General features: G+C 43.7%; 1 protein-coding gene across 1 annotated transcript in view; it reads left to right on the top strand.

The window, feature by feature from the left end:
• Window positions 1–21982, top strand: part of LOC130194874 (unconventional myosin-IXAa-like) — a 118197-nt gene that overhangs the window by 29247 nt on the left and 66968 nt on the right. The window contains 3 exon segments of the mRNA XM_056416083.1: window positions 18105–18199; window positions 18332–18394; window positions 20466–20565. Of these exon segments, the coding sequence (XP_056272058.1) occupies window positions 18105–18199; window positions 18332–18394; window positions 20466–20565 (258 nt within the window).

The following is a 21982-nucleotide window of genomic DNA, read 5'->3' as shown; positions in this document are numbered from 1 at the left end:
TGACAGACATACAGAGACCTGGCAACAGTCAGTCAACAACAGACAGCTAACAACTGACAGGCATACAGAGACTTGATAACAGACTGTCAGTCAACGACTGACATACATACAGAGACTTGTAAATAAGTTACACATCTCGGGCTCAGACGGGACCCCGGGCGAGTGTGTGTGTGTGTGTGTGGGTGGGGGGGGCAGCCGGGGCCAGATTACAGCCGGTCTTTGTTCTGGTGGTGTGGCCCGGCAGACCCCTCCCTGCCTGCCTGCTGCATAAGAAGCCGAGACGATGCCCCGCCCCCTTCCTTCTCTTCAGCAGATGGTTCCTATCCAGATGCCCCCCCCCAACACGCACACACAACCCCTCTGCTCTCAACCAGGCCCTCAGGGGCATGACCTGTCTCCTGCGGCTGATAGATGGCTCCAGGTAGTGCCTCGGCCCTCTGGTTTTTAAAAAGTGTGTGTGTGTGTGTGTGTGTGTTCAAAAGGCCCCCGTGTGTCATTAAGTGTGTCGGGGGGCTCGAGAATCTGCCCGGCACCGCAGACCACTACTCATCTTCTCAAGCTTTAAAATCCCCACCTAGCCGCTCCCACTGGACAGTGTCCTCCTCCTCCTCCTCCTCCTCCTCCTCCTCCTCCACCCATCAGGTTAAGTGAAAGGCTCGCGACAGGAAATTGATGGTCCAAATGTTCCTGATTCGATCTTGAGAAGTTTACACCGTGTCGCGGCAAATCCGCGACACGGTGTAAAAGAAAGCAGAGGAGGATAACAAAGCAAGAGGAGAGTAAAGCAATTCTCCCGCCATATATGTTTATATATTTATATGTATATATATATGTATATGTATATAGTTATTTCCATATATTTATTTATTTATTTATATTTATATGTATATATTTCTATATATATATATATTTGTATAGTTATTTCTATTTATATTTATATATATATATGTATGTGTATATATAGAGAGATATTTATATATATGTATGTATATATATATAGAGATATTTATATAGTTATTTCAGTCTATAAATGGAGGAGTTTTTACGAAATGACAAGAAATAAAGTTTTTCCAAAGTGTGTGCATCACACGTGGCGGGAGCTTGGAACCATCCACACGCTGCAGACGGCCGTTCTGAAAACACAATTACAAAAGAGAGGGGGAAGCTTTTTTTTCTTTTCAACATCCGGTCTTGTAGGATTATTGGTTTCGTAACAAAAGGACGGCTGGCGTCATTTAACTCTGCGTATTGATCACTTGCGTCCAATGAGATCGATCCGTGAACGACCTGCTGAGCGTAATCGGACACGTCCTGATCCCTCAATGCGGAAGTGGAGCCATCGGCCATTTAGACCGACAGAACCACACGATGAGTCTCTCCCTCCAGGAAGGGCTTCTCTGTCACCCCCCAGTCCCCCCAGTCCCCCCAGTCCCGCCATTGAAGGCATTGAAGCCGGCGGTTGTGGGTAAATAAGCGACGGGCTGAATGGTGCGGATGTGCCATTGAGTCTGAGAGAGTGAGTGGGCGGGCGAAATGAAAAGGCCGGGAGCGGCCGGCTGGAAGTTTGAACTTGTTACCAGGGCCCAGTCTGTGTACACACAACACACACACGCACACACACACACACACACACACACACTGCACTGTTACTGCATTCGACGCACCGAGCCCACCTGACGAAGCTCGAGCACGTCGCTCTTTTTTTCATCTTCACCGTCTCTTCTCACTGCGGCTCTTTCCTGCAGCAAATTGGTTGTTTACCACGTTCAAGTTTCCTCTCATGACTCCACGCTTTGAATGAATAAGCCCCGCCCCCTTGCAGTCCACACATTAATCAATCCCCAGCTTCTCGCAGACGTCCCACGAGTCCCTCGTCCTCGATGCAGGGAAAGCTCTAGTGGCTGCTGTGTCCCGAGATATGAATGTAGTTTTAATGTTTATAAACTTTATTAAGGTCACGGAATAAGAAGAAGAAAAAAAACTACTTCCTGTCTCTGTGGCTTAGAATTTAAATAAATAATTTAGTTATCTTGAATTGTCTGAAAAGTAAAAAAAAAATGGAGAACAGTCGTGATGAATATGAATAAGTGTGTTTAATAACAGCCAAACTATATACACATGTGTGGTGACTTTAATTCATCAAGACTTTAATTTGTGTTGTTTTTATTTTACGTTCACCGTGAAGTTTTAAATGAATGTACACATCCTCATATTGTGAGTGAGGCATTCCTTCTCAGCAGGAACTCTTGAAGGAACCGTTTCCGTCATCGCGACCTCTATTCATTTGGAGTGACCTCGTCGTGTCATGTCAAGGCCTCGCTAAGTAACACGTGAAAACCGCCCGGTGACGCCTTATGAAATAACATCTGTGGGGAACGCTTCCACGGCGCCGCTCGCCGTGTCTTCTTCTTCTTCCCCCCACAATGCAACAGCCCCTCAGGGAGAAGATGAAAGCGCTCTGTTTGCAGCCCCCTGCCGCCCGTCCTTCATCTTCTCTGCATCCCACCCACCTCAGATAAAATAAAAAGAAAAAAGGAAAGCAGAGGATGATAACAAAGCAAGAGGAGAGTATAGTAATTCTCCCGCCATATATATCTGTGTGTATATATTTGTGTGTATATATATATTTATATATATATTTATTTATACATATGTATTTATATTTATATATAAAATATATTATTTTAATGTTATATATATGTAGTTATTTATAAATATATATATGTTTATTTGTATTTATTTATATATACATATTTATGTATATACATATATTTATATATATATGTTTTTTATATATATACATATATATATAATGTGTGTATATGTGTATCCTCTCGCCTCTCCTTCCCCTGCAGCTGGTTCCCCTTGTAAACAGGCGGTATGAAGTCGTGCGTCTGAGTGCCCTCTGAGCTCTTGACTTCCGTAAAGATCCTTTTAAGGCGTTTAATAGTCCAGGTCTGTTGCCGTCTGCCGCCGTTAACCGCTTCCTCCCAGTAAACACTAAACAAGCTTCATCCAAAACAGCCGCGCCTGCACCCAGAACCCCCCCCCCCCCGGGGGGTCAAAGGTCAAGCAGGATGACAGACGAGTGTCACTTTAAAGGCGGCTGGAAAATGTGCTTCACGGTCATTTTTTATGTAACGTAAGGCACGCCAGATTTCCACGCTGATTGATAGAGCATGTCCTTCTTTTCTCCCTTAGAAAGGAATGTCATCTAAAAACTGAAAAAGCAATACGATAATCAAAAAATATATATATTAAGGGCTTTTAATGTGAAAAAGAATACCCGAAGGAGAGGATCTGGTTCTGTGCCTGTAGGTTGAAAGGAGTAATGAAGTAATAAAGTGTGTGTCTCGGTTCTGACATACATATTAACTGCAAGAAGAAAAAGAAAACACGCCCGGGGCGTCCGGGAAAGGCCTGAGTCTAAATGTGTTATGAAAACTGTCAGTTAACTGCCGTTTTTTATCGATTTGACAAAACAGACTATGGAACCAAAACTGACTAAATCGCAGTTTAAGATCATTATATATATATATATATATATATATTTATATTATATAATATAATATATTTATATAATATATATATTTCTTTGTCTCTGTCAACAAGAATATAGATTTGAAGTATCTTTGAGTGTCTAGAAAAGCGCTATATAAATTCAAAGTATTATTATTAGATGTTACAGACATAGATATTTGATTCTTTATGTAATAATATCGTGATATTGATTTCAGCCACGTGACTCCTTAATGTGAGCATCACCACATCTCCAGCCTTTGGTCCTGTCCTCTAAATTGCTGCCAGCATCTCTTTCAGTTTTTTAGCGGTTCAATAAAGTGAAATATGAAACGGCGCTTCGCTCCGATTGATCAGATTGAGCCGCTCGGTCTCGTGTAACGGGGACCGTGAGAGATATCGTGCTGCTTTGAAAATATTGCTTCCGGCTCTTTCATCGGAGTAACGATGCGCAGATCTCTCTGAAAAGGAGGTATCACTTTTCAGTATTATGTGTATATATATGTATATATACACTACCGTTCAAAAGTTTGTGGTCACTTAGAAATGACCTTATTTTTCAAAGTAAAGCACTGTTTTTTATCAATGAAGCAAGATAACATTAAATAAATAATAAATACAGTCTCTACATAGTTAATGTGGTAAATGACTATTCTCTGGTGTTTAATGAAGTCTCTCCTTTATATGTGAGCGCAGCTGAAAACAGTTATGCTGGTGAGAGAAGCTATAAGACTGGCCTTCCTTTGAGCGACAAGTTTAAAGAACAACTTTAATATTTCAAATAAAAATAATTAGTTCTAACCTATATTTACCTGAGTATATTTTCTATTAATTTTGCAATTAATTTGATGAATAAAAGTGTGAGTTTTCATGGAAAACACCAAATTGTCTGGGTGACCCCAAACTTTTGAACGGTAGTTTATACATGTGTATATATATATATATATATATAAAGGCGTGTCTTCACCTGTGAGACCCAAAGGTGTTGAGACGCCTGTTTAACACATACTGTGGAGAGACTCGCCGCTGCATCCTGACGCCATCTGGAGGATCCTCTGGCGCTGAGCTGTTGCTTTAATGTTGATTTTCTCTCTGTGTGTGTGTGTGTGTGTGTGTGTGTGTGTGATGTGTATCGGCTTCGGGGGGCTTCCATGCGTCGGCCCGTCGTACTCTTCACATCGGCGCCAGGCCGGTGTAAGAATAGATCCTTCTGCTTGTAGAGCGGAGGCACCGTCAACCTGAGATAAGATGGGGGGGGGGGGGGGGGAGATGATGAAGCTCGGGATGGAGGGCGAAGTGAAGGCGGATAAAGGAGGCCAAAGAAAGAAAGAGAGGGGTGGCGTGTTGGCGTATTATTAAGAAAAAAAATCTGAGAGCCAAAGATAGAAGAAAAGAAGAAAAAGAATGAATGGCGTCTCAGTTTCCAGAGGAGAAAAAAGCTAATTTCAGATTTCTTCTTTTCAGAAGACGAAGAGAAAATAGTTTGGCGGAGCGCCTCGCTTCAGGGGGCTTCAGCTCCTTCCGACAGACACTCAGATGAGACTGGGCAGGAAATGCCGTGTTCCTTTTCATTTAATTATTATTGCTCACACACACAACGCCACTAATTCAAACTTCCCTTTCAGCCCCCCCCCCCCCCCTCGGGCACATTGGTAACGTAATAGCCCAGAGATCGGACGATTATTATTATTCCACGAGAACGGCCATCTTGGCTCTCAACCTGGCGGCTGGCGGAGTTCTGGCCAGATGGGCCGACTCCTCCGAGTTATTTATTTGTGTTTCTGGACACGGTGTGAGATACGGTTCTGGACGCAGAGGCTGCCAACCCCGGAAAACTGGACTCGTTTAGCCAATAGAGCGATAAATCCAGAAGGATTCTATCGGGAATCCAAAAGCTGTATTTCTGAAGAGATAAATATGACATAAATATGGAAACTTGAAGATAAGATAATCCTTTATTGGTCCCGCGGTGGGGGAAAGTGCAGGATGACAGCAGCAGAGGGTAAAAACGAGTCTTCTGAATACGTCTTAAAGCTATTCCTTGTGTTGAGCCTTAAAGATGGCGTTTGTGCATGGCGGGCCAACGGCATGGGGCGGGGGGGCGGGGCCGCCTCTTTGGGGACCTTCAACGTGCAGCCGGTAATCGGAGAGGACTTTCACGAACGCCTCACGACTTTCCTGGATGGACCATTTGACGGATCGCCGTTCTCTCGAACGACCTCCGAACGGTTAGATCAAATATACATGAAGCCGGATGCTTTTTAAGGAAAAGGTTCCTTAAAGAACCCTGGTTTGAAAGGTTCTTTGTGGAACCAGAAATGATGCCTTAAAGATCATTTTTTTAAGGTTCTTTGAGACACCTTTATAGATTCTTTGAAGAACTATTAAAGGAAATTGTTCCTTAAAGAACCCTGGGTTGAAAGGTTCTTTGTGGAACCAGAAATGATGCCTTAAAGATCCATGTTTTAAGGTTCTTTGAGACACCTTTATAGGTTCTTTGAAGAACTCTTTAAGGACATGGTTCCTTAAAGAGCCCTGGTTTGAAAGGTTCTTTGTGGAACCATAAATGGTTCTTCTATGGCATCACTCTGAAGAACCATTTTCGGTTCCAGATGTGACCTTCATTGTTCTGTGTGTACTTGTTTATTTGCTACTTTCTTTCTTTCACGCACGACTCCCAGAGCTCGATGAATATATTCTTACACGTGTTTTTTTTCTGACATTTTTTAATTTTATGCTTCATGACTTGCATTTTCCTTATTTCCCTCCAAAGTACCCGAGTCACGTCGCTTTGCCGGAACACGATGGTTCAGAGCCCGTCCGTCAGTCCCTCTTTGTTGTGGCTGCGCAGCTTTTAAAGCCTTCTTGTCTCGGCATCCGTTAGAAAGCATCCATCCTGCAGAGTGTGGATGCGGTTGCAGAGTGATGCGTTCAGGTGCTTCTTGAGTGAGGTTGTGGTAAAAAAAGACCACAAAACTTAAGACATTATTAAGAGTCATTGAAGTGGCGCTGACCTCTCAGACGGACGTGATGGACGAGGTTCTCCGTGCGGCTCGTTACGAATCCCGGGTTCGTCAAAGTGCTTCATCGTTCCTGTTTTCTCTGCGTCTTTTCTCCGTCGCGTGACAAAGAAGTGGCGCGATTACTTCACACTTTGTGTGTTTTATGAACTGCAACCGGCTCACGAGGAAAAACCCAAAGCAGCGAGGAGCTCGCCGAAGGCCTCAGGAACAGAGTTAACGGAGTGAAATTAAGAGCGTAGTGCGGGAGGAAGAGGAAACGCCGCAGGTTGCGACCGGACTTCCCTTCTGCGTCGAAACCAAAGCACGAGAATCTTATCCGAGCCGCCTGATTGGTCCTCACTGAAGGCACGGATTGCCTTGCAGAAACAATAATCGTAAGGTACCAATGTGTAATCTAGTTAAAGGTATAGGACAAGGATCCTGTATGGTCTCTCACACACACAAGGGCTAATTGAGACCTGTGTCACACACACACACACACACACGCTTATGTCATACACACACTTTCACACTGCAGCGTGTAGGAGTCCGGCTCTCGAGGGATTAACACTCTCCTTAATTCCTTCTCACATTCTTCCTCCCCTTTCCTTTCCTCTTCCCACCTCTCCCCCCCCCCCTTTTTTTACATCTCCCTTTCTTTCTCTCTCCCCCCCCCCTCTCTCCCCCCCTCCTCGTGGACAGTGCAGAGGGCCTGTTGACAGTCCCGTGCAGTGGGAGGAGGCTTTTATTGGGCCTCCGTGTTCAGCCCTTCCTGAGGCCAATGGGATCCAGATGTGGCCCGGCACTGTAGTGACAGCAGCCATTTATGGAGCGAGACAGAAAATGTGTGTGTGTGTGTGTGTGTTGTCGCCCTTGAGCGAGGAGGCGCTGAAGTGTCGGGATGAAGGGCATCGTTGCCGTTGCCTCTTCTTGTGTGTGTGTGTGTGTGTGTGGATCTTTGTGAAGAATCTTTCTGAATGTCAGACCTTGAGGCTGGGGATGTTTTTTGGGGGGAAAGCGAGGACATTTTTTACATTCCTCAGATGTTCAAAGAGCTGTTTGGGGTTTTTAGACTTGGTTTCAGGGTTACGGTTCGAATTACCTCCAGTGGCTCGAGGTCTCAGACACATACCGCACATAGAACCACATTTTTTATTAGGCTAAAAATACTTTTTTTAACTCTGGCATTCTACATTTCTGCAAACCACGGATATATTTATATTAAAATTGTTTTGCTGCGAGTGATGTCGTTCATCAAGTGACACGTTATTGATAGACATATTCAACGTTGTTGGCCTCCTGGGGCAGCAGCAGGTTTAGTTTCCATGGCAGCAGTTTGACTGACATGTGGGAACTGGAGACGTGATGAAACACAACGTACACGTCTTCCTTTTGGTCATAAAAATGTTGACGAAATACGCAGCGGATGCATATGATGCACTGATTTATTATCGTTGGCATTTAAATTTCAGTTTTTAAAAGTATTTATCAACTTAGTTTAAAAAAAAAAAAAAATGTACAGAAGAACCGATGTGTGTTTGTCATGCTCTGTGTCTCCGCCCTCCGGGACTAAAGAGAGACACGTGCGACCCTTTGTCCACAGTGTGTGTGTGTGTGTGTGTGTGTGTGTGTGTGTGTGTGTGTGTGTGTGTGTGTGTGTGTGTGTGTGTGTGTGTGTGTGTGTGTGTGTGTGTGTGTGTGTGTGTGTGTGTGTGTGTGTGTGTGTGTGTGTGCTCTTAGTAGTGATGCTCTGCCGAGGTGTTACCTTGCAGAGGTGTGTGTTTGTTCACGGAGTAATGGGGCCCTGTTGAAAGGGTGACCCTGAGGAAGAGCTGATGACGAATGCTGTGCATTCATGCAGGCACATCCTGTATGTGTTCATTCATATATATATATATATATATATGCCGGTGTTTCCTCTGTGTAGTCGAGAAATAATGGTTCTTAAATGGTTCTTTAAATGGTTCTACGAAAAACCACCTACTGAAGAACCATGTTTTGAAGGTTCTTTGAGACACCTTTATAGGTTCTTTGAAGAAATATTTAAGGAAATTGTTCCTTAACGAACCCTGGGTTGAAAGGTTCTTTGTGGAACCAGAAATGGTGCTTTAAAGAACCATTTTTTAAGGTTCTTTGAGACACCTTTATAGGTTCTTCAGGGTGTCTGCGGGGCATTAAAAAGTCTTAAAAAGTCTTAAATTGCTTTTCCTAAAAATAAGGCCTTAAAAAGTCTTAAATTGTCTTAAATTCAGATTGGATTGGTCTTAAATCTTTTGGGTGTCATGTCACTGCGAATATGAGGCAATCTGGTCCACCAGGTCCGTATTTTGCTCCGGTTGCTCTGCGGCGTCTCTGGTGTCACCGGGGCCACGCCCCTTCTCTTAAAGGGGCCCCGCGTATTCGGTCCCATCCCCTACAACGTGAAGCATCGGCTACTTTAGAAAACATGGGGGATGCAAGTTCAACAACGGCTTGAAAAGAACGAGTGTTTCTGGTCACGGTCGGTGAAATGCTTCTGAAGCTGCGTTATGTGTCGCGAGACTTTCCAGCGGTGGAATCTCACGTGCAGAGCAAGAAGCACAGAGACTAGCGAAGGCCGCCAGCAGCCCGCGGGGCTAGCTCCTGCTCCGCCGCGAGCTCCTGCTCCGCCGCCAGCAACGACGTCAACGCTACAACGCTGGAGGTCACCGGAGGAAATCCAGCGCCGTGCAACAAAGAGCTCATCACCGAAGACCAACGCTGCGGCGTGTTCTTCATTCTGTTCCACGAGACTCTGGACCAGACCACCGCGAGACTCTGGACCAGACCACCGCGAGACTCTGGACCAGACCACCGCGAGCAGACAGCTGGACTTCATGTGCTCTCGGTTCAGTGACCCGGTCCCGTCAGGATCCTCTGGAGCTCATGGGCCATGACACGCCCAGGACCTACTTCAGCATCTCAAAGTAAGTCTAACATAAATATATGTATTAACTATCCTCTTGTATATGAGTATGTGTTTCATATAGTTAAGCTTTACTCGTGTGTCAAGTTAATAACAGCTATGGATAGGCGCACTACACATTAATTAGACTAATTAAAAATAGTTTTAGAATGGCAGTAGAGTGGTGTTTACCTGTCAATATGTCTCCATAGTATACACTAGGCTCAAGGGATGGCTCACGTTGCTTAATTTGTAAAAATAGTTTTCAGTCATATTGATCCAGTCTGACATTAATCTGAAGTGGTGGTGTCATAAGAGATGTGGTGACTGTTGTTTGGCTAATGTCTGCCTTTTCTTTCTTTTTTCCAGGAGAATGGACCAAATGTCAACTGGAAGTTTTTGTTTTCATATAGTGTGAAAAAGATTGTTTTCCTAGTATATTCACAAAAGCTCAGGAGTAGACATGAACCTGTGCACAAACATCCATCACATAGAGACATGAGAACTCACACACACACGCACACACACACACACACACACACACACATACATTCTATTATGTAAATGATTTTGCATTTTAAAAGCAGCTGGAAATGTTATTTATGTTATTTTATAGATTTTTTTGTTCAAAAGGAACTATGTTGCACGTATTTTAAAAATATATTTACTTGATTTTATAGACATTTGTTCATGGGACCTAAATGTTCTGAAAATGTTGTATTCATAAATATAATTTACAACAGCAATGACATTTGTGTTATCCTTTTGCATTACACCATACTGTTAATTTTGAACAGACATCAGTGTGTTTACTTTGAATTAATTAATTTAGATTAATGTATATTTCCTTCGTACATTAGGTTTTAAATTTTATTGAGACGTGGTCTTAAAAAGTCTTAAAAAGTCTTAAATTTCACTGGTTTATTCCTGTAGACACCCTGTTCTTTAAAGAACTATTTAAGTCATTGTTCCTTAAAGAACCCTGGTTTGAAATGTTCTTTGTGGAACCAGAAATGATGTCTTAAAGATCCATGTTTTAAGGTTCTTTGAGACACCTTTATAGGTTCTTTGAAGAACTCTTTCAAACCAGGGTTCTTTAAAGAACCCTGGTTTGAAAGGTTCTTTGTGGAACCATAAATGGTTCTTCTTCTATGGCATCACTCTAAAGAACCATTTTCGGTTCCAGATGTGACCTTCATTGTTCTGTGTGTACTTGTTTATTTGCTACTTTCTTTCTTTCATGCACGACTCCCAGAGCTCGATGAATATATTCTTACACGTGTTTCTTTTCTGACATTTTTTTATTTAATGCTTCATGACTTGTTTTCCTTATTTCCCTCCAAAGTACCCGAGTCACGTCGCTTTGCCGGAACAAGATGGTTCAGAGCCCATCCGTCAGTCCCTCTTTGTTGTGGCGGCGCAGCTTTTAAAGCCTCCTTGTCTCGTGGTCAATAAATCCTGAACCCTCACTCCAAGTGGAGGATGTCGGCGGAGCGAGTGTTTCACGTCCATTAGGCCGCGACGTTGACCTCTCGCCGCACGTTGCCTCGGAGCGAGAGGGGCCCCCGAGAGCCGGTAACTACACCCGCGTGTTGAGAGAGGGCCGCTTCTTTAAGAACGGCGGGAACCAAAGAGAGTCGACTCCTCGGGAGACAGAAACGAATATTGAATATGCGATATGTGAACCGGTGATGTCTCGCGTACGATCGAGTTTAACTAGACTCCCTTATGAATAAAGTGCATTATAATCCACCATAAACACGACCGTTGGAGTTCAGAATGAGCTTCAAAGTAATAGTTCGACATTTCTGGAAGAAAAGCTCCTAATCTTAAGAAAGAAAATAAGCGTATTTTCTCCAATGTCCAAATATTCCTCCTGGATTTGGAGTTCAGTGCTGAGAAAATATGAATATTTGCACATATGGCTTCAACTTTTGAAAAAAAGCATCTGTGTTTACATATCACATGTAGCAAGTAAACAACAGGAGACAATCATTGGAAATCATTTCGTGCATTTTTGTGTAGTTAGTGTCCTGAGTGTTGGATGGGAAGTTAATATTTAAACAGGAACTACGGTAATGACTTGGGGAGGAAGTGTGTGTGTGTGTGTGTGTGTGTGTGTGTGTGTGTGTGTGTGTTTATCAACTCATAGATATTAGTGAATGTTTGCTCGAATGTGTGCGTACAAATTATATTATGTTGTCTTATATCTTTGTTTAACCCAAACTGAGTCGCCTCCTCTCTACACATGCCGGCCGTGAGGAGGCGGAGCCTAACATGAACCTGACCTGTCGTGTTTACATAACTGCACCCCTCCTCCCTCCTCACCTCCTTCTCCCTCCCTTTTTTCCTAGAAAGTGTATCTGGAGTAAATGAAAGGAAAGGAGCAAATAAATAGAGAGAGAGAGAGAGAGAGATAGAGAGAGAGAGGGGAATAACAAGAGTCCAGGGGAGTGGCAGTAAAACATTTTCACATTATTTTGCGTTGTTTGTGGTTCAGATACTCTTCTGTGAAGAGCTCTGGCTCAGTTGTAGTCCTTTGTCTCTTGGAGGAGTTGATGGTGAAGTGAAGAGATTCACCGAATGGTTTTTAAATAATTTGACTGGTTCTAGCTTCTCAAAGTGGAGATGCACTGCTTTCCCCTCTTTTGCATTATTGTGACAAAAATCTGTTTTTCATAGACGGACACTCAGGATGGGCATTTCTTATTTTTTTACGGAATCGACGGATTAATCCGTCACGTAAAGTAACTGTGAGTTGCAGCTCCTGTTTTGGTGCCTTGCTCAGAGGCACGTTGGCAGCGATGGAAGAACGGAAGCACCGTTTCCTCCTCGCCGTCTTCCTGCGGAGGATCGCTGACAACCAGCAGTCAGTCTCGTTAACGAGGGCCCGTGGGCGTCCACCACCGGATAGCACTTTACAAACAGATTGAGCAGGCAACACACACACACACACACACACACACACTCCTTCTCTCCTGCGTGACTGTGTTTTCATGCCCGACTGCACACATAGAGTACAAGCTGGCACCGAACACACTCCAAGTGATAAACACACACACACACACACACAACGGGCGCTCTGTTTTTCCCAGCATGCCATTGCCGAGGCGCACCTGCTGTAGCGGAGGAATGCCACGTGATGTCATCTCGCCCAGAGAGCTCCTGTGAATGTGGAAGTAGCAAAGCCGAAAAAACAATCACAAGAACCGTGGGTCTGACGGCCCTCTGGGGGGGAATCCGTTCACGCGGCGTGAAATCATTCGGAGAGAGTTTTTTCTTCTTCTTTTCGAGGCGTGTTGTGCTGTAGCGAGAGGGGGAGGAGGGATGGAGAAGAGACGCAGGTGAGGAGGTGAAGGAACAACATTATAGCATGCACACATGTTCTAGTAGAAAGCCAAAACACATGTATGAACCTGGCTATAAGCCCGATGTGTCCCCTTTAATTAAGTCACTAAGCCACGGTGTCGTTGTTGGACACATTAAATACCAGAAGAGCGAACACTTGTAAAAGTGCATTAAGAAATAGGTAGTGAGTCTAGTGACAGTAAGAAGGGATGCAAAGTAAATAAATAAACTAAATGTTCAGGACCGTTTTATTAAAAACACATTTATACCGTACATATATCCCAAGAAATATATTTTAAAAACATTTTGTTTTGGTATTAGTACAGAAACCTTAAGTAATTTTTTGTTGACTGTCAAAAAAACTGCATAAAGTTGAAGAGTAAATATTTTTTCGCAGCTTTTTAAAGCAGATTGACTGAGTTCCGGCAGTCCTACCTTCCACATCCCACCGTGCCTCTCTCTGTATCTTAATCACAGACGTCTGCTTTAATATAATATAATAATGGCCCTGAGGGCTGAAATTAGCAGTCCAAATATTGAACACATCTTTAAAAGAGGAAGCCTTTAAGAAAAGAGAAACACGCTCGTAAATCCCCTGAAGGTTTAAAAACATATCTTTTATAATCAAATACAGAGTAGTTAGATCAAGACAATGTCTTGCAATGATATAAAACAAAAAACAACCATCATCTGCAAATGACCGTCCCTAAAAAATGGCGTTCGCATCCGATTACCTGAATGTGCTTGTTGTCGTTAGTTTAGATGATGTAGTTGCGTAACACGTATATCTCGATGCGATATGATTTGTTTTTTAGCAATTTTTTAGGGAAACACTCCAGCTGTATGGAGACAAAGAGAGTAAAGAGCAAGAGAGAGAGAGCGAGAGAGAGAGAGAGTTGTGTGCATTAAAAGTATTAAAAGCAGATTTTAGCCACTGCTTTGAAGAAGGTCCGGTCATGCTAATTACCGGGCTAGCTCCCATCTCGTTCCTTCAACAATAAAATAAATCCGGTTATGAAATAGAAGCGTCACTTATTCACCGGCTCCGAGGCTGAGGCGCCTTTACTGCCCCGGTGGAGAAAACAACCGGCTAACGTAACGTGATGGCGTGGAAGAGCCCGCGGGAGCTAACGCGGTGCATAAGCATGCATTAGCATAATGCCAGTATGGACCCAGTGCTGTATATATATGTATATATATTTATGTATATATATATATATATATATATACAGAGCAGGATTAATCCTCGGGGTCAGCACATTTGATTCGCCATCAAATCTAACATATGGCCGACTAAACTGTATCTTTTGACGTTTTTTAACACATTCAATTGGTTATTTCTGGATCTCCATATGGCACCGCAGGCCGTGTGCAGTAAAATCTGGGTTTAATTCCGTTTGTATTGAGTCATGTTGAAATTAAAACAGAGATGACTTTCAAGTCGGTGGGAACAGCGAATGTGTCCCGTCAGCGTCGTTCCCGTTTCTTGTTTCCTTCGTGTTGTGGTTTCTTCAAAGAGAACAAAGGCGTTAGTTCTGCCTTTTCTGTTATTAATTTTGACCCAAACAAAGCCGAGCATTGTGTTGAACGATGGTCGTGTTGGGAAAAGAAATCCCACAGCCTGTTCTCACTCCCAGTTGTCGAATACAGCAGCTGATGTAGTCGGGAGGAAAGAAGGAAGTCAACTGAGGTAGAATAAAGAGCAATAAAGTTCACCGATAACGAAGGACTTTCACCTAGGAGATCCGTGTTCGTGTCCCGTAGTGAAACCAAAATTAAGTTATGTTAAAATAATTACGTTTGTTAAGTTATGTAAATTAATGTACAACAAATTGTCGTCTTTTAACGGCAAAAAAAAAAGTGTATTTTCAAAAGCCAAGCTGAATTTGACTTGTGCAAAACTTACGGTACACGGTACGCATTGTAGAGTGCCATTGCTTGAATATTTGGGCCAGTGGCCAAGAGAATGTGTTTTAATATTCGACGAGACTCTGGACATTAATGCGTAGAAACACAAGACACGAATGTTGTGTGTCAAATCATTTCCGTACATTTTGACCCCCCAATTCTTTTTTTTAAATTGACCTAATTAAAAAAACACACCACTAAACACACTCAACGGTTCCCAATGACCGTAGACATCTGGACCCTTTTAACAAATTAATTCATTTCAATGACGTGATGTATTGATTTCTATCTTCGAGAGGGCTTTATTGCCTCCGAATTAGACGGGAAGGAGGGCACAATAAAGGAGGGGGGGGAAGGAGAAGGACATAAAGGTAACAAGGGGTTGAGGTCAAAGGTTACTGAAAGCTTTTGAGTTAGTTGGTAACAAGGAAAGTGGTTTTAGGGTTATTTTAGTTTTTTATGCTTGCTCTCTCTCTCTCTCTCTCTCTCTCTCCACTAACATGTTTAACACACACACGCTCAGAGTAATCACCGATTCACAGTGTGTGTTTTCCTGTGCTGTGGTCACAGCAGGCGCTGACCATGAAGCAGAGTTCACCACTAAATCATCCGGACACTTCAGCCCTGCTCATCAATCTCTTTGAGACACACACACACACACACACACACACACACCTAGCCCCGTGCAGCCACACATGGTATGCATAATGAGCTCAAACAATACAAAACAACGTCTTTCATTTCTATTTGATTGAAGTTGCTTCTGCAGTTATTGGGTGTACCTCTAAATGAGGTTCTCTCTCTGTGTGTTTTCTGAGGTTTTAAATGAAATAAAATAAACAAAAACAAACAAACATAAACCCCGTTGTCACTCCCAGCGCTCGTCGATGTCTCACGCGAAACTAAGTGAACCTTTCTATATTTTGAAGTGGCGTAACGAAAGAGGAGTTGAATATAAAGAGTATAAATGCAAAGGCTGTGTCAGAAGAGGACGCGGTCACTGCGGTGTCGGCCGTTGGTTCGTGGTGTCGCCGTTTCGAAGCCCCGAGTCTGGCGTTTTGGTCGTCGCCATCTTTTTATTCAGCTCACAAGAGGGTGTTATTTTCATATCGCGCAAAATATTACAATTAACTTTCATCAACTTAAAACGCACTGTGGACATGTTAAGCTTTTAAGTCGCAGACGACACGCCGACCGAACGGCGCGGTAGCGACCTGTCAGTCACACGGTAGCCCCGCCCCAAAGCGTCCCCTGCTTTATACTCTATTTTAATACGTCACGCTGGATTGAAGAAGACTTAAAACTGCAGAGTGAGACTATAAACTCACGTTTACAATGTTTACCGAGGGAATAAATCAAGAGAGAAAGTCGTTTCTATAGACTTCTATACAATTGAACAACCAGAGGAGTCGCCCCCTGGTGGCCACTAGAGAGAATGCAAGTTCGAGACACTTCCACATCGGCTTCCCTCCTCAGACCCGGAGGTTGCCGGCTGGTCACCGTGTGGTTTGATGCTAAATTGGCAGTTTACATTCGAGCCGGTGCTCATTTCACTCCATTTCAGGAAGAGGAATTTATAAATCTATAAACGTGAAACATTTCGCCACAGACGGGCTCTCGTATCCAGTAAGTTACTGAGATTGAAAGCTCTGTCATTATCATATAAACTGCAGTTTCGATTTACATTTCTGGACCGAGGCACCTCTCGCCGCCCGGCCCGCTCTTCTTCTGTCGTGGCAACCCCGTTTATTTATGCAGCCTCTTCCATGGCCGGGTGGAGAGGGAAAAGAAGACATGGATCTGAAGTGAGATAATGAGGATGGTGTCGTCGGGGAGGAGAAAAGATGAAAGATGAAGTCGTTTTCTTCTCCGTCCTGATCGTATGTTTCAGGTCGGGGAACCTTTTTTTAAATTAACCCTTAAATTGTGCTTTTATGAATCTGTGTTATTCTGGAGCTACAGTTTTCACCCAGCAGCCACAACCAATTATCTTCTCTCTCTCTCTCTCTCTCTCTCTCTCTCTCTCTCTCTCTCTCTCTCTCGCTCGTTCTCTCGCTCGGCTGGTTCTTATTTAGTCATTTTTTACAATTTCAAAATACGTGATTGCGTCAGCCTGAAATTCCGCCGCTGTGGAGCTGAAATATGTCGTTCATCTTTAAAATCCTTTCTCCTTCCTCTTCTTTCACTCTTCTACATCTTTCCTCTTTCCTCGTCTCATTCCTCCTTTGTTCGGGATCTTCTCTCTTTTCCTTCTGTTGTGTTTTGTTTCCTCTTTGCTGCTGTCCTTGTTCATTCCTTTCATCTTCTCCTCTGTCCTAGAGGATCTTCCCTTCTTCCCCTCCTCCCACTTGTTTTCTTCTCAAACCTTCCAGTTTTTCTTTTGTCCCTTTCTCTCCTTCTTTCCTTGTCTTGTTTCATCTAATTTCCTTGTTTGGTCTCCTCTAGCCTGCTTTCCTCTCTTTTTCTTGTTTTGTTTCCTTGTTCCATCCCTCTACCTTGACTCCTTCTCATCTCCTATCTTCATCTCTCCCTTTTCTTCTCTTCTCTCATTGATTCCTCTCCTCTCTTATGTCCTCCTCTCCCCTTCTCTTATTTCCTCTCTTGTCTCTATCTTTTCTCCTTACCTCTCCACGGCTCCCTCCTCTTCTCTCCTCTGCTTGTTTTTGCTCCTCGTCTCGTCTCCTTATACCTAACCACCTCCGCTGGCGCCCACGAGGCACCTAATGAGAACCTGAATGAGTCCTTCAGGGGCTTCTAATGATTGACTATGTGTGTGTGTGTGTGTGTGTGTGTGCCTCTCTCTCGCGGGCCTCTTCCTGAGCCTCATGACCTCGGTTCAGTCCTGTGATTGGTGGCTCTCCCCTCGACTCCTCACACCTTGTTTCACTTTGGATCAGCGCTCGGTTCGTGGAGTTTTGGACCTGAACATCTTCTCATTGTGACTTCAACTTGTTGATGAGCAGCTTAAAGGTGTCTGTGTCTGTCTAACAACACACACCTGGGCCTGTACCTGTACCTGGGACTGGGCCTGTAGATGGGCCTGTACCTGTATCCGTACTTGTACCAGTACTTGTACCTGGGCCTGTATCTGTGCCTGTATCTAGGCCTGTACGTGGGCCTGTACCTGTACCTGTACCTGTACCTGTACCTATACCCATACCCGTACTTGTACCTGTACCTATACCCGTACTTGTACCTGTACTTGTACCTGTACATATACCCTTACTTGTACCTATACCCGTACTTGTACCTGGGCCTGTACCTGTACCTATACGTGTACCTGGGCCTGTACCTGTACCTGTACCTATACCCGTACTTGTACCAGTACCTGGGCCTGTACCTGTGTCTGTACAGTGTCACCTGTCACCTGTCTCCACGCTGACGTGTCTCCGTTGTCTCCTCAGGCCTTTGGGAACGCTAAGACGGCCCACAACAACAACTCCAGCCGCTTCGGAAAATTCATCCAGGTCAACTACCAGGAGAGTGGCACTGTCAGAGGGTGAGACACACACACACACACACACACACACACACACACACACAACTTAATACCAGCTGATTATCAAAGCTGCAACTGATGTCTCTCTTGACTTTTATGTGTATGTTTTTTTTTCTTCCCATTTATTTTCAGAGCCTATGTGGAGAAATACCTGCTGGAGAAATCCCGCCTGGTGTACCAGGAGCACAACGAGAGGTGAGACGCAGGAGGTTTGGTCGCTTACAACGACTTTTCAAAATGTGATTTGAAGAATAATGAACCTCCAGGAACCTGAGCACAGCCATAAATAAGAAAGGAGAAAGATTATAGCCCACGAGAGATAATATGTCAAAATCCATATACATCCATCTCTACGCTGACTTGTTCTTTATCTGAGAAACGTAATACTGAAGTAGCCGTCACTTCCTCTGCAAGCTGAGAACGTATATATATATATAGCCCAATATTTGTGGGCTATATATATTTAATGTGTCAACACCCTTTAACGGTACATTATTGCTGATACAGTACTGCCTTATTGCATAATCACACATCACAATTATATTTTGAGAAAATAAATTCCGCGATAATTCCTAGAAATCGGTTTGGCCGTCTGTTCTCACGTCTTGTTTTTTTTTCACGAGCAGACGCACAAACACATTTCCACCTGCGTCTACGCCCCTCGCCCGGCTCGGTATCGCTCATCCCTCCGCGGCGGCGAGACACTCCACGGTGTAACGGCTTTTGAGGGAAGGAAACACAAAACAATGTAACCCCCCCCACACACACACACACACCGGTCATCTAATCCCTCTCACCCTGATTGGCCTCTGGGTTTCTATTTCATCCCGATGACAGGCCGTGGCGGCCATATTGATAGGGTAGGAACTGAAGACAGGACCCCCCCCCCCCCACACACACCCTGACAGCTCAGAGGGGGGGGGGGCTGATGATGAACTGCAAACTCCCCTGAATCTTAACTCCAGGCTCAAGACAGGCTGCCTCTGTTCGACCTCTGACCCCCAACATGAAGGGCTCGGGAATGATTGGTCGTGTGGGTTTATGTTTACGTTTGTTCTCATGTTGTTTTATTCGGACCTTCAATAAGCGGGTTACCACCAACTCTCACACCCCCAAGACGATAACACGCGTTACACAACCCAGCACAACTCACTTTAAATACACACTCAACGCTTTAATGACAGACTTATTCTAACGTACTCTTATATTGTTTTAATTATCGTGTTTTTTGTTTATAATTATATCTTATGCTATTGCACTGTTTATTGTCACCCACCAATCGCAAAGTCAATGTTCTTCGTTTATGCAAAACGTACTTAATATATATATAAACCGTTTACATCTACGGCTCAATTGAATAAAATAAAATATATATATATATTTTAAAAATAATTTGACTTTCTGGTAAATTAGTTCATTACATCTTTTTCTCAAGAGCAAGTTCCCTTTACGAAAAATATATTTTAAATCTCAATGAGACTCACCTGGTTAAATAAATTACAATTTAAGAAGTTGAAAATTACTGAGAATAACTCTCGCATCTGAGCGATAAGAGCGGCCGCCGTTAGCTTAGCTTAGCACAAAGACTGGGAGCGGAGGGGAACAGCTAGCGTGGCTCTGTTGATGGCTACCGCCTTGAATTGAGCATCTGGGCAGGTCAGCATAAAAATAATCTAATAATTCTCTGCGTCGAAGCCACTGGTTTTATTTGTGCACCATGTCGGTGAAATGATGTCATCAAGAAACCCGATCCACACGGCGACTTGAGCATTAGCCGGACAGCTCGGCCATTATTTTCGGAGCTCGTTCAATATTTATTGCTCGGAAAATGTTCATTACGGGTTTTATTATCTTATTATTTATCTGAATGTTTTGCAGCAGAGAAAAATTACAATTTTATAATTAAAAACCCTTCTGAAAATGTCAGATTCTATTCGTTTGATGGAAACGTTGATTTGAAGTACATCAGAGGTCACATTCGCAGCTTTAACGGCGGCGGCAGTGTCACTTATTAAACGTGATGAAACTCCTCATCTCACGTGTGAGCCTGTTCATCACATGCTGCAGGGTCGAGGCGCAGATGGAGTCGGTTCTCACTGCTCTCCTCCGATCCTCTGAAGGGAGCCTCCTCCCCGAGGCGGAGACGGGAAAGCTGCTGTCCTCAGCTCAACTCCAAATTATAATCGAAAAGAAAATGCGGGGAGAAAAAAAAGGGGGGGGGGGTTGTTTTGAAGAATCATCTCCTCTAACTTGTGTGTGTGTGTAGGAACTACCATGTGTTCTACTACCTCTTGGCCGGAGCAAGCGAAGAGGAGAGGAAGGCCTTCCACCTGCTGAAACCCGAGGAATACCACTACCTTAACCAGGTCGGCACACACACACATAAACACACACACACACACACACACACACACACAAATAAAAAAAGTCGGCCTGGCTCTTGTTTTTTTTGTACGTCTCAATTTCCTTTATGCACAATATTCCTTATGCAAAATTGCTCTTTGTTTTAATTAATCTTGTTTCACCAAAAAAGGGGCAAAAATACGCAGCGTAGATATAAGATATCGACCGCACAATATTCCATGTCATCAGAATTAAACAATTACACAAAAAGACAAATTGTGACATCACAAAAAGACACTTTTTGTGTAGCTATACGTCTCGACTTCAATGATCCGGTGTGGTGCCGTCGGCACTAAAGAGCATAAACAATAACAAATGAAGCTTGGAGGCGCCGTGTACAGGGAGAGATTGATGAAGACCCTGAAGATGATGTTAAAAACACACGGGCACCCCCCTCCCTCCTTTCTTCCTTTCCTCCTGTCCTCATTCATCCTAACCGGATCACTTCTCAGGGCCGTGAGGTGTTGATTGCAGCAGCTTGAGAAATGTCCACCCTGCATCTGTGTGTGTGTGTGTGTGTGTGTGTGTGTGTGTGCATCTTGTGCAGAGCATCTGTGTGTGTGTGTGTGTGTGTGTGTGTGCATCTTGTGCAGAGCATCTGTGTGTGAGGTTCATGTTCCCTCTTCACACACGAGGGAGGCAACAAGAACACACATTTAAAAAAACCTTTGTTCATCTCTTTTTCCCAAAAAAGTAACAGGTTTTTTTTCTCCCCTTAATCCCCACAACAACAACAACCCCCCCCCCCTCTCCCCCTTCTCCCTCATCCTCGTCTTCTCCTGCCTGTTACCATGCAGGTCTGTTTCCATGGCAACTGCAGTACTCCGAAGTTAATCTGGCGCTGACTTGCTCTCGTGCAGAGGTCACACGCAGACACACATAGACAACCACACACAGAGACATACACACACATGCACATACACATGCACACACAGACACATACACGCACATACACACGCACACACATGCACACACACACACACAGATATGCACACACACGCACAGACCCACACACAGACACACAGATACGCACACACGCACAGACACACGCACACACAGCCACACACAGACACACATGCACACACACGCACAAGTAGACACACACATACAAACACACACACACGGTGTCACAGAGGAACTCAATGATTATCCATATTTATCTCTCCTCTCTCTAGTTGTTTTCTTTCATCTACTACTACACAGTGCAGTTCGTATCATACGCAAACATTTAATACGACTAATACTAATTCAGTAAGATTTTAAAGGATCATTTGCAAAACTTGTTCTTGTATTGGAGTATTTTTTACAGTGTATTGTTACTTTTTAGGTAAAAGAGCTCAAAACTAAAACATGTCATAAACTACGCCGCCGAAGATTAAA

The sequence above is a fragment of the Pseudoliparis swirei genome, chromosome 6, assembly GCF_029220125.1.
Source record: "Pseudoliparis swirei isolate HS2019 ecotype Mariana Trench chromosome 6, NWPU_hadal_v1, whole genome shotgun sequence".
Taxonomy (NCBI): Eukaryota; Metazoa; Chordata; class Actinopteri; order Perciformes; family Liparidae; genus Pseudoliparis; species Pseudoliparis swirei.
The sequence above is the reverse complement of the archived record's forward strand: the minus strand, read 5'-3'. Positions and strand labels throughout refer to the sequence as shown.